Source organism: Lissotriton vulgaris, chromosome 9 (assembly GCF_964263255.1).
Source record: "Lissotriton vulgaris chromosome 9, aLisVul1.2, whole genome shotgun sequence".
In the NCBI taxonomy this organism is placed as follows: domain Eukaryota; kingdom Metazoa; phylum Chordata; class Amphibia; order Caudata; family Salamandridae; genus Lissotriton; species Lissotriton vulgaris.
Genome location: NC_141697.1, coordinates 18081082 through 18094664, shown reverse-complemented (window position 1 = coordinate 18094664; position 13583 = coordinate 18081082). Strand labels below are relative to the sequence as shown.

The following is a 13583-nucleotide window of genomic DNA, read 5'->3' as shown; positions in this document are numbered from 1 at the left end:
AAATGGCATTGTTTAACTGTTAAATAGCTCCATTCATACTTCAGAAGAGAGAACAGCGGGACCTATCAGTTTACACACATCCACTCAATCCTATAAAAAAAAAAAAAAAGAGACAGTAGTATCAAAGCGGTCACACACCTTCAGTCCAACTTCTCACAAAAGAACACAGTCGCTATCTGGATGCAGGACAGCTGCTTCAAGCTCAACTTGGACAAAACCGAAGTACTCATCCTGGGACCCACCCCCTCAGCCAGGGACGACTCCTGGTGGCTCACCCCACTAGGATCCACTCCCATTCCTACTCCTACAGACCACACATGCAACCTTGGCATCATACTGGACTCCACCCTCTCAATGAACCGCCAAATCAACACAGTATCCTCATCCTGTCTCCACATGCTCAGTCAACTTTGTAAAACTTTCACATGGCTCCCCACAGAATCCAGGAAGACTGTCACCCATGCACTCACCACCAGTAGACTGGACTACGGCAACGCACTCTATGCAAGCGTCACCCAGAAACAACTGAGGAAACTACAGTACGTCCAAAACGCTACAGCCAGATTGGTCCTCGACATCCCCCGCTGCAACCACATGACAATACGTCCAACAACTCTAATGGCTTACTATCAACAAGAGAATAACCTTTAAGCTCCTAACACAGGTCTACAAAGCGCTCCACGAGGCAGGACCAGATTATCTGAGCCACCGCCTCGCCTTCCACACACCCACCACAAAACTCTGCTCTACACAACTTGCCCTTGCCTCAGTCCCATGGAGCAACAAGACCAGAACCGTAGGACGATCCGTCTCCTACCTCACCACCAAGACTTGGAACACCCTACCTCTCCACATCAGGAAATCCGCCTCATTGACACAGTGCAGGACGGACCTCAAGACCTAGCTCTCTGACTGAACCCTCCACACATAGACGGATCAGCAGCACGTCCCCCCACCCCCTTGCCCCTCAGCAGCTTGAGACCCTCACGGGTGAGTAGCTGCGCTTTACAAACCACTGATTGAACATCAGTACCTGTTTTTTCATATTACTTACATCTAACTCTTCACCAGTGAACAGCAGAGCAGAATATTTGTTTATCAACCCTGGTCTTTCCCAAACACTCGGCGCCAGACTCCTAAAAATCAATTCGCTTACTTCTGCTCCAAAATCAAGAAACCTTTTACTAGCACTGCTTCGGTTAAACCTGTACCTTCAGCTCACTGTTTATGAGTTCCCAATTCATCAATAAGCAGATGAAACACAGATAGATTGAAACACCTGCCCACTAAGCATATATCTACTCTTCACTCCAACCTCACGAAGCTTCACTGTTGGACAACTCCTTGATGCTGAACCATCAGAAGACTGAACATCTTGATGAACTCAAAGTGGATGTGGTTTACTCAATTGCTGGGCTTTACATTTGACAACACTTGTCAAATCAACAGATTATCTCAGTCTTCAAAGTTCTACCTTCATTCACTTATGAAGATCAAATGACTACTAACAGCAGCCCATATGAGAGCACCAGGCCATGGTGAGCACTATGCCAACACACGCCTCTCATCCCTCTCCTGTTCCTACTAAAGCTGTTCTACATTCTGCACTCCTCCTCCAAAGAACCTTGATAAACTTGCATTGCGTTGGTATTGTAGCCAGGACTACATTGGAAGTTTATCACCTCCCATAGGAAGCTCTTCACCTAAACAAATCTGTATCTGAGCAGGTTTCTTAGATACAGTGGAGAAAAAAAGTCTTAAGAGTAAGAACTCCTGGCTGAAACTATTGAGATTCAACGTCTTTGATTACACGAACGCATGGAACTTTTTGTCAATGCAAATAAGAGCCTGGTCATCTTTCAGAAAAGTGATACAAACCAATCTTTTTTGTCTCGACGGTCGATGCTCCGAACCGTTCTGGCAGATCTCCATTCAGGCTCCTCTTCTCCTAGATTCTTTGATGTGCCGGATAAATTCTACTGATTCGGACCCACACGTGAACGAGGGCGCGCGCACACACACACTTCTCATTGCTGACAAGGGAATGGCACAGACTCTGGCCACACAATCACCATCCACGCCCTCACTAGAGGATGGCAGTTTCAAAAGCTGGACATCAAACATATCCTACTAGCAAGCTGCAATACTCATCCCATTCTGACCTCTTAGTTGTACGTGAGCAGCTCATGCAATACGGTCAAGACCAACGCTAACAGGGTCATAATCGGACCGAGGATGCTTCAGCAGCAACTCTGACTGCGTATATGGAAAACAACACTTTCTTCTGGGCAGGACAGCCTTATCTACAGAACTATGCAATCACATGGAATTTTCAGATTTCCGGGAAAACATCTATTTCCTAAATTATACAAAAGCTGCATTTTATACGTGCAGAAAAAACTGCCATTCTGAAAAACCCAAACTGTTAATGCTTCTGCATGAAACTATCAGGGCAATTTCTTGCAAGCTCCCACTTCCCATTGCACACATTCTCAAATCAGGCTCAGCTGCAAAGGGGTGAAAAGGAAAAGAATGTGCCAGAAAGAGGGTTAGTGCAGTGGAGCAGGCAGGGCACAACATATGCATGCGCTGTGCTTGTTCAAGCTGCAAAAGCCACATGCAAAACCCAAAAGGAGGAAGGAAGGGGGAGCGGCATGTCACCCCAAAGCCGCTTGATTCACAGGTAGCTCGTTTCAGCTGCATTCAAGCCAGAAGGGAGTCACTTGGCCCTGGGGCTCAGTCACTGCTCACCTGACACTTTCTTTCCAAAATAGCCCATTACATGGCCATACAGGTCCCTCAGCGGAGCCTCAGCCTGCGTCCGGTGCGGCCTCTGGGGGGAAACATTGGCCTTCGGCTTGGAAAGAGCATGGACAACAGTTTTATACACGCCACCCAGGGAGCTCTGCGGATGACCTGAGTCCTGACTAGATGACTTTGAGGCACTGAGGCTGGAAGACTGGGGACCACCTTCCTTCGGGGAAGCATGCTTCAGATCTCGGCTAGGATCTGGAGAGATGCTGCGAGGACTAGAAGCTACTCTCAACAAGTCTGCATTTCCGGAGGACCCAGATTTGAAAGGTTCCACCAGAGCAGATGAGCTATGGCTGCTCGCAGCCCCACCACTGCTGAAAGCACTGAACCGCCGCAGGCGGGTCTTCCATGGGGCCCCTTTAGTCTCTAGTGGGTTATAGAACAGAACAGACTCTGTAGCTGGTCTGAAACTCACTTGAACCCCGTTTCGCTTCTTGCCTGCTATTTTTATGATCTTGCCCCTGTGAGTGACATTTTCTGGAAGTCGTCTTTTAGCTTGGGATGGCAGCCCAGAGCATGCTGAGTGAGCGGGCTCATAGTGAACATAGGTAGTGGCTAGGTCCCTGAGCATTGGAAGAGCCTGTGCCAGTGCGACAGGAGTCTGGTAATCCTCCCCACTCTCACACTTCTCTTCCAGAGTACGGTCTGGTGTCTGCTGAGCGTCCTGCCTATTCTCATCACCCTTTCTCCTGCAGGAATCCTCTGCAACGGGCATGCTATCCACAATTGCTTCCTCAATATATAGCTCCACCTCTGAACCCAAAGCATCGGGATCTATCCCTGCATGACGCAACAACTCCCCTGGATCCGTAACATGATCTAGAGAGTGACCAATGACACCAAGCTTCCCTGGGCCTGCACGACTCTCAGCGATCGCCCGAAGAGCACACAGCTCATGTGCTCGCTCCTCCATACTGACTGCTTCATTGGGGATGGACTGTGGGTTCTCTCCCAGAGGGCTGCCAGTGGAATTTCCCTCCCCCAGAAATTCTTTCAGTGAGGCCAGGAGATCTTCTCCTTCACAATCAGTGTACCAGGCCAGCTCTGCATCTGTGAAGTCTGTTGAGCCACAAACATGATCATATATGCTTTCCCCAACCTCCATGGTGTGGTCCCTGGTGTTAGTATCGGCAGGGGGAGCGGCAGTCGGACCCTCGGTGGCCCGACAGGGTGGCGAGGCCTCTGCGGTACTCAGAGGGCCTGAAGTGTGATGGGATGGAGAGGCTTGGACGGGCTCTGCACCTTTGGCACGCTCAGCACTGAGAGGCTCCATGAGGTCGGAGGTACTGCTGCTCCTGGGCAGCGGGGGGTGATCCTCACCCACCGCTCCAAAGACTTCACTGGGGCTGTCCTCGCTGTGTGAGAAATGCCGTACACGAGACGGCAGCGGAAGCATCTGAGCATCATCCAGGTCTGTGGGAAGAAAAAGAGATTCAAACAGAACGTTAATGTTATTACTATAAAATAGAACCAGAAAAGGGAGGAGGGGCCAGAACTAGAGGCATGCGGGTCTGAAAGCATTAAAATAGAACAAAGCAACAGGGAAGGTAGTTTAGCTTTCAACCAGCTTGATGTTTACTTCTATCCAGAGCTTCTCTGTTCAAAGGAAGCATTGTTTGGGAGAAAAGATTCACTTCCATCAGTAGAGCCTGGCTTTTTTTCTGTCTCTCCTGCTCTCCCATCAGTTCTTGCTCACCCTACCTTTATCCCTTACCCTCAGCTGTTTCCGTTTCTCAGCCACTACTCTCGCTTCAACACTTCAAACCATCCTACTACTGCCATCAACAGTTTCTTTTGCTGCTCTACTATCTCATCTGCCTTTGAATGTCCTTTTGTTCCTTCCTCTGTTTGCAAACATCCTTCCTCATCTGATCCATCATGCCCCAACATAGCCGTCTCTTCATCGTGCAACTTGGTGCTAGTTAAATCTCTACCCCAACCAGCTACGGAGAGCCAAAGGAATACATGTGGGATCCTCTTCTGTTCTAGAAATGGTACAAATGATCCCCTGTAATTTCGCACCGGAGAGGAGCTTGTCCATCTGTGAAACTGTAACACCTCTACTGGCCACCTTCTACAACAGCTCTATGGCGCCACTTCCAAGGCAACATCTGGCCAGCGGCACCTCTATCACAACGCTTCTGCGGCCACATCCTCTCTGCAACACCTGGGACCACCACTTCACCTCTGCAGAATTATGTGACAAAGGAATAATTTAAAGATATATGCTCCAAGCATTAGGAGCATTTCACTTCTCAATCAAATCCACTTCATCAAGATATCTACAATAGAGAGAAATGATTTACGAAAAAGATCTTAATGACATGTATTCCAAAGCCCTACTTGTTAGGCTTTCAACATACACCGCTCTAGACAGAATGCTATGGATTGGAACGCTCTGTGCTCCCAGGATAGGCCTCATGTAGTTCTCCTGCGTTATCTTATGCAATTTAGCCGGGCTCCAATACACCCGATAAGCCGTAAACAAATGGTTCCGCCTTAAATTAGATGGTTTAATTAATCTCTGGGATAAAGAGAAAGAATCTGACCAAATTTTACTGAACTCTTCTGAGTATTCAGCTATGGTATTCCCCCAGAGGCTTGTCAGTTCAAGATCTAAATTGTCTTTTGCATCTGTAAGCAATTTATACCAAAATTATACTTCTCTATTCCAGCCCCCCCCCCCCCGCTACGAATTGCGTCCAGAATTCCAGTATCTTTTTCCCGCTGTAATGTCTGGCTTGACCACCATGCAGATAGTTGATAAAATTTAAATCTTGTCAGTGACCCGTTTGTAAGTGACGTCAGGGAGTTCCAGTCCTTAAGACCTGAGTCCACCCATAAGTCCCCCCATTTCAGTACTCCAGCTGTTCTCAGGGGCAGAGAAAGCTGGTCCTGGAGACATGCAGGTGTGCCCGGGGAATCCCAAATTGGAGTATAAGTGTGGTAATAAGGAATTCCCAAGGCCTTCCGAATAAACCCCCAATTCCTGAGTGCAGTCTGCAAGATCTTAAGACGAACTTTCTTTAAAAATGTCATAAGATAACGCAGGAGAACGACTACTGCCCCCGTTGTAAACTTACAGCAGCAGATGACATGCATGTGTTCTTGGAATGCCCCGAGATTCAGGAGTACTGGAGGGCGATAGTTGGCTTCCTGGGTCAGGTCTTATCTACAACTATTTCCTGTACTCCTAGGCTAGTATTTTTTGGTTTACCCTGTGAGTAGAATATCAACAACTTCCGTTCACAGTTTATTCTCTACGCGGTGGTTGTAGCCGGGAGGGAGATATGCAAAGAGTGGAAGTCAGTGGCCCCTCCCAGATTTGCAGACTGTTTAAAAAGTATAATGGAGTCTGTAAGATGGTCATGGCTGGTCGAGCTGAAAGCTCTGAGAATGTATGGTCAAAACTGGAGGCCTGGTCGAACAAGTAAAGGGTCCGATGATTATGACAGAGGTTGTGTCGGTCCTGTCCTCCCCTAGCCTGAGGTACTCCATCATAAGACAGGGGAGTTGGATAAGGAAACTACCCACCTCTGGGACATCTCTGTTAGCCATATACTGACCCCGGGGTGGTTTCAGGAATGTCAGTACAGAAGGCGACAGTGAGACCCATCTAGAGCATATAACATCTGGTGGCATATATGAGGACAAAAAAAGAAAAAGAAAAAAAGGATAGGCCTTATGTGGCCCTATGATCCGATATGATGTCTCACTGGGTCATATAACTGGTCATGTACTCCAGTTATATGGGTACCTCGCCCCGGTGTTTCCATGCTACGGCACACCGAGCCCTGTCCGCCCATTACAGGGCTGCTTCTTATTCACAACACTTTAGACCCATTAAACAGGACAGTGGAATGAGTTTAGAATGCAGCGTCTTTGAGGCCATTCAACAAGCCTTATTGGAGTGCAACTCTTATGTACAGAAGAGAATAAGACTTCAATTCAAAAGACAAACCTCTCCAGAAACCTGTGAGCTCACATTGGAAAGAACCCGGATCAATTGGCGAACCTGAAAAGTTGTCACTCCTTTTTTTAAGGTAATGCTGCCTGTGTTCTCAACACCAATGTGTACAGGACAAAGGGGGTGTAGGACTAGTGAATGAGCACCTGCGGGATCCAGACAGTGTGGTGAAATGATGGCCATAAGGACAACGGTTTTTAGTCAAGAGCCTCATGACCTGCCATGCCCCTTTGTGGAGAGCTCCATCACCCAGACGGGTAGACTGGCACTGGCAGCTAAAGAGGGAATCAAAAGACGTGCCCATAAAAATGTCAAGATCAGATTATGGTTCGACTGAGGCATCACAAATGGGTTGGGGGAAACGTGTGCCAAACATTTTAGAAAATGCATCAAAAGTGGTGATTTAAACAGTAATGAGCAGAGAATCGTGTAAACACAAGAAGGCAGAGAGGGCAGACAACTAACCTTTCATTGTGCCCACTGCAAGGTCTTGCTGGGCTAACAAAAGAGCAAACAAATGGACATCAGAAAGTTTAGCTAATAAGGGATGTGTGTTTCGGGCACCACACCAAGCCTGCCTTACATTTGACTTTGTGGAATAGCATGCCATCGGCCAAATTGGTCGACAAGTCAAATGCATTTAGTTGCTGCCACTCAATCTCAACATATGGTGGTGTGAGCTGTGGAGACCCTGTCCTGTTGATGAGACAGAAGTTCTTCCTGTAGTGCAAGCCTGATCGGAGGAGAAATGCTCGGGTCCAGGAGCTTCAAGTACCACAATCTCATAGACCAGGCCTGAGTGAAGAGAACGTCTTGGTCCCAGTTGAACTTGATTTTTCCCAGAACTTGGGTCAAGAAAGCTATCAGAGGACGGCTTAGAGTGCATCCTTTGCTGTCATTGAGGACCGGTACTATCCTTCTACTGATGCATGGCAGGAAGGCTTCGTGGCCAGGTGGACTGTCCAAAGCTCTAGAAGGTTGATATAGACCAGGAATCCTATAGAGATCTGATCTCCACCTCCCCAAGTGATCTTCCCAACTTAGCAGCGATGCATCGGTCACAAACGTAAGCCCTGAATCAGGAAGGGGAAGAGGCCTGCCACAGGTCAAATGGGCATCCACCAACCACCACTTCAGATCCAGTGCAGTCTCCTTCGAGATCCAGATGAGACGGTGGAGGGAAGTCCTTAAATGCCGCCATGTCTAGGATTGCCTCAATCAATGGGCTTCTTTTCACGGGGCTCAGAGGTAGGTCTACAGTTCATGGATAGGAGTGCAGCGGTCGTCTGGAAGTGGATAATGACGGACTCTGACGAGCCTGCCTCTAGAACCAGTTTGTTGTTGAGGTATCGGAATACAAGTACCCCCGATGTACAGCGACCACCATTATCACTTTTGCGTGCATCTGTGGGGTCCATCTGAGGGGCCCACCTATGGCCGAAGGAGAGCACAGCAAATTGAAAGTGGTCTTGCCCCGGTTGAAATGCAGTTAATGCCTCTGGCACCGCAGATGGAAATGAGTGCCCTGCCATGCAAGGATACCATCCAATCTCCTGGTTCCAGAGTCGAAAGGAGATGGGCCAGTATGAGCATCTTGAATTTGTCCGCTCTTAGAAAGGCATTCAATGGGCGAAGCACTAGAATAGGTCTGAAACCTTGGGACTCTCACGGGTGAGTAGCCGCGCTTTACAGACCCTTGATTGATCGATGCCTCCCTCCTCCGGGATGAAATAGTGAGAGTTAACATACCATCCATCTCTAAGAACCTGGTACTTGTCAAAGACCAACACATTAACTTGCTGTTGCTGCATCAGGATTCTGTGTTGTTCTTCAGAATGCTTTCTGCGGTGAAGGGAAGGTGGGGAGAGGTAGAATTAAAAGGTAGTGCATAACCCTTTTGGACAATTAGTAGGACCTTTCTGTGTGACGTCCTAGTTTTAGCGCATGGGGGGGGCGGGGTTTAGTGATGTTGAATACTACCGCCTACTGGCCTGGAAGGCATCTCTGAAGCCAAACTAAAGCAGCTTGGAAACCAGTGCAGCAGGGGAGGATTTGCTGAAGGAATACGGTCAATGCTGAACAACACAAAGGCTGCGGTGTTGCATACTTAAAAAGAGCAGGTTGGCGTCTGTACAACAGGCTGTGGGATGTGGCTTTGCCTATAAGATGCCCCTTGCAGCAGCCTCTGAAGTTCCTGATCTTATGTGAAAAATGTGTAATGGTGTGAAAAAGCCAAAGGGCTGTGGCATGATGTGGCTGTCCTTCAACTGTTCCAGCGTCTAATCAGCCTTCTGCCTGAATAGCCTGGAGCCATCAAGGGGCATATCCATAAGAGACGTTTGCAGAAAACCTGTGTGACATCATTAAGGAGCACCTTCTAAGCAAAAAGCTGGTGCCAATAGCCCAGCCAGTACAGTCATGGTATCCAGGCTTGCCGGGAGTACGCACTTTGAAGCATCCTGGCCATCACAAATAGCCTGGGTTAATAAGGCCCTGCGATCCTTTGGGACTGCTGGCAAAAAGAAATCACTGGCCACGTCCCACAAGGTATGTGCATACCGGCCTACAAGCTAGCTATATTGCTTGACATATGTGCTAGTAAAAAGGACAGTTTGCTTCTAAAGACATCAATTCTTCTGGATTCCTTCTATGGTGGATAGGCCGAAAGGGAACCCAGATATAGCACTTTTGAGAATCATGCACAAGCTGTGCCTCTTGCCTAACATCTGTTCCTCTTTTAAAGCCATGGGGTGAGGGGTTCCACAAGGCTCTGTACTAAGCCCCACACTTTTTGATCTGTAACTCCACAGGCTGAACGGTCAGGCTCGTTTTGGGTTGATCTGTCGTCTCTCGAAAAGCAGTCTAGGAACTGCCTTGATTCAGTTTCCAACGGTAGGAGATTGAATGAAGCAACAAAGACCGAAGTGTTGGTCTCTGGCACTTCCTCTGCGAGAACCTTCTCTTCCGACCCTCTCTTTGTCTGTCCATAACCCAGGCATCATCGTTAACAGGATGTTTCTACTCAACTCTCTAGGATAATTTTGGTGTATGCATTGATTACACGGAGACTGGAATGTTGCATCTCTCTGCTTTTATGACTTCCCAACAAATTGACTAACAGACCTCAAGTAGTTCAGAACGCATAGCAGCACCTGGTCGGGAGTCTAGTGTAGTGAGGAGGAAACAATCCAGCCTCCTCAGTGTCTTGAGGGACATAGGGCTCCTCTTGAACTAAAGACTTCATGGACCCTCTGCTGGCAACAGAGTCGAGGGAAAGGTCTTGAATCAGAATCAGGATGAATCACAACTGTTTGCACTTTTGTGATCGTAAACTGCAACACCAGTCGAGACTGACGGTGGCTCGGGACCAGCTGTTCTATCAGCACCAGCATAGTTGGTGCCAGTGCCTGTATAGAAGGAGGCTGAATGGACCTGGGTGCTGGTGCAGAGGCCTATTCCTGGCCTGTACTTGGCCTGTACCTAGCCTGTTCCATAGCGAGCAGACTAGGCACAGGGGCAGACTTACCAGTGGTGGTCTCACTACAAAGTCCTCCTGCTTCTTAGGACCCCAAGGTGCCCCAGAGGGAAGCAGAGGTTCACCAAACGTTTGCAGCATCGCCTCTCTAAAGGCATGTATCTGCTGCAATGTTGATGATGTCCCAGGAAACTTGGGGCACGCTGGGACCAGCTGCTGAACCAGTCCAGATTACAGAGACTGTGAAGGTGAACAACCTTTATCTTGATATCCTCACACCTTCTCATCGGACTTCAAGTGGCGCTTTGGGGACTGGCCCTGCATCCTGCTTTTCAAGCTTATGTTTGAAATGAATAACCAGAAGACTTCAAGCAATGAGTGGGCGTTTAACGGACACCACCTGCACAACGCTGCTTTATGTGCTTGGCGTCAGAGTTCTGCCTCTCAGTTTTTGATGGCTTTCTGGTGCATAAGGGCAAACTTGTTGCGCTACTTAAGAGTTGTGCACAAAGCCCAAGTACCAGAGGCAGAGCGCCCGCATGTGCACGACTGACACCTGCTTGCTGCAGTCGCGGCACATCGTCAAATTGACGTTTGTGGTGGGGACATTGATACCCAGCACACCATGAGAGGATTTACAAATCGTCTGAACATCCGGATCCTGGATCCACAACGAGGAGCATGGAAAGAAAGGAACGAAAATCAATGGGCTGCAGTGGAACTTTTATGTGGCTATACAACATAACTTGTGGAGTATCACCGAGACACAGCGGAGTCACACAACGCCACCTGTCCCAGGTGCCAGATTGGACTTGGAGAATTCTTGTGAAAGAATCCCTCAGATCTAGTAAGGCACCAGGGAACCACCAGATAATTTACTCCTGATAGTCGACCTTTACCTGCACACAAAGTGAGAGGAGATTTACTCATAAATCCAGTATTTTAATTCATTGAGGAAAAGAGTTTTACACATAAACCAAATATTCCAATCCACCAAGAAATCCACATCTCACCGATGTCCTTGACCAAAAACTGTCAGAGGTCTGCTCCTAAACCAAATGTTCCAATACATCCGAAGTGCATGCTAGAGACGAGCCCTTTTATTTGTACAAGCGAAAAAGAGAATTAATAAAGGTGATAAATGAATAAAAGTAATAATTAATAAAGGACTTCTAATTCAACATAGAATACACAGAAGAAGGATACCACAGAAAGTAGGGCAGGCTTTACCTGAAAGAGAAGAACTGGCCTTGATGAAGAATCCTCCCTGGACTGAACCCTTAAACTGACCAACTGCAGATCCATTGGAGAAGCCGCCAGAGACCACAAGCTCATCCCCGGGGAGAATGGAAGCCCTGTGCATGTGAGGAGCGCTTTAACACCCACCACCGAACACATGCTCCCTGAACAAAGTGAGCAATGCTTGCGTTCATGACGCATCTTGAGGACCACCAGAGAAGACACACCGAGGAGCGGTCCTTTAGCGGCACAACTTGATCAAGGTGGGTTGATCTAAAAGAAAACTCTGTCCTCCACCACGTGGTTTGCAACTATAGCAAACAACTTAAAGACATCTCCATAAGAAAACCTGCTATCAGTCCTACCAACCAGACAGAAAAGCTCCAAAGGTACATGAGGAAGCGGAACGGAACAGTATTCTGTTGTTGCGGTGCAGATCGGGCCTCAAAACATTCAACCCAAACCATGGAGCGGGAGTCGCATGAAAGAAAGGCAAAATCTCAACAAAGAAGAGATCGGTGTGCGCACAGCAACATAAGAAGCACACACGAGCATTTTTAAATACCTCGCATTCTCTTCTAGAAAAAGGCACCTAATATTTGAGCACATATAGGAACCACAGCAATATAATGACAAACAATCTAGAGTGGAAAGCTGCCCAAATGAAAATCCCATTCCTTATGACAAACCCTACTCTGCCATATTACTCCTTCAGAGGATGTGCTTGGCTGAACTCAAGCTGTGTATGTGTTTCCATGATGTGTGTGGGGGTGTGCACTGATGTGGAAGCCTGTTCTGATTGATCTTCCTTACTATACGGACCCCTTGGAGGAAGTAGCTCTGCTTTTCCTCCTTCGGACTGGACATTCAGCAAACAGCGTTCTGTGTGTTTGAATAAAGGTGGTTCTTCCAAGACAACAAGCCTTCCCATTTGTGCTTACCTGTACTCTTCAGTAGATCTTCTCTACACTTCTTTTGTGTGCAGTGTCGTCAACAACTGGTTGCCCTGTCTTCACTCGCCCTCGGTCTACAGCAGTTCAAGTTCTCGCACTCTCTTTCTGAAACAATCCTAGCTCACCCATCCTTCTGCGATCTCCCTGCAGGAGTTCTACCTCATCCCCTCCACGTATTCCCCCAGGTACTCTGTAACAGTTCCTGCGCATCCTTTCTCCATGCCAACCCTGCGCAGTACCTCTTTTTCCTGTCTTACTCCCTTGTATCTCCTTAGCAGTTTCGGCTCTTCCTATCACTGTCTCCTCACCAGTCCTTTCGCTCCCAGTTTGTCTCCTTTGCCCCTAAGTGACATCAGTTCCTGTTGCCCCCGACAGCTCCGTCCTTCATGCTTTCCCTTATGCATACCACTAATAACTCCTCATTCAAATGTTTTTAAGAACATTTTATTTTAAGTCAGTTCCATTAGCAACAAAGTGATCGTCAATTAAAAAAACAGAGAAACATTCCAAGATAACCACAGAAAGGCAAAAAGAAACATTTTAAACTCTCCCAACACAACCAATAGGAAATGAAGCATTAAGGAATGGCAGAGTCAAGCACACAGAGTTCAGGTGCTCCCATGCATGGATGGACCGTGAGTGTACAAGATGGGTGGAAATGCAGCTCAAGCTAGTAGTGTGCCAATCTGAACCAAAGAGCCTGGCAGATCTTTGATGTGACCTCCGTCCAAAGACCCCGAGCCCCCTGGCTATTCATTCCCCCCTTAGACTGTCGTCCGAACTACATCGCAACGGGCAATCATTCAAGGGCAGCTCCATGTTTGGGTCTGTGGTGCCAGCAGTAGGGACACGGAACAACCACTATTATTTTTCGAATAACCAATTTGTTTAAACACCTGCCCGTGCCCTACAATTAGATGGCAACAGCAAGTTCCGCTACGTACTCAACAAAGTCATTTCAGTTCTCATTCACCCTATTGAGGACACTACATTGACCCATAGAATGTCCCGGCCAAAAACACTGTTCTATGGGAAATTACTTAATGCATTTGTAAACCAGTTTCAGTGTTAAAGTATTGTCACCATCATTAAACGGAAATCCTCTGCCATTGATACCACCTCACCAGTCCCAAAT

The 13583-nt window shown here is 47.7% G+C and overlaps 1 protein-coding gene across 9 annotated transcripts in view; it reads right to left on the bottom strand.

The window, feature by feature from the left end:
* RALGAPA1 (Ral GTPase activating protein catalytic subunit alpha 1) overlaps positions 1-13583 on the bottom strand; it is a 775068-nt gene that overhangs the window by 567413 nt on the left and 194072 nt on the right. For 5 of the 9 annotated variants that reach the window (XM_086936922.1, XM_086936925.1, XM_086936924.1 and 2 more), the window contains one exon: positions 2752-4227. In XM_086936922.1, coding sequence (XP_086793048.1) covers positions 2752-4227 — 1476 coding nt within the window. The remainder of the gene's footprint in view (positions 1-2751; positions 4228-13583) is intronic. The other 4 variants (XM_086936929.1, XM_086936927.1, XM_086936926.1 and 1 more) reach the window with 1 other exon arrangement.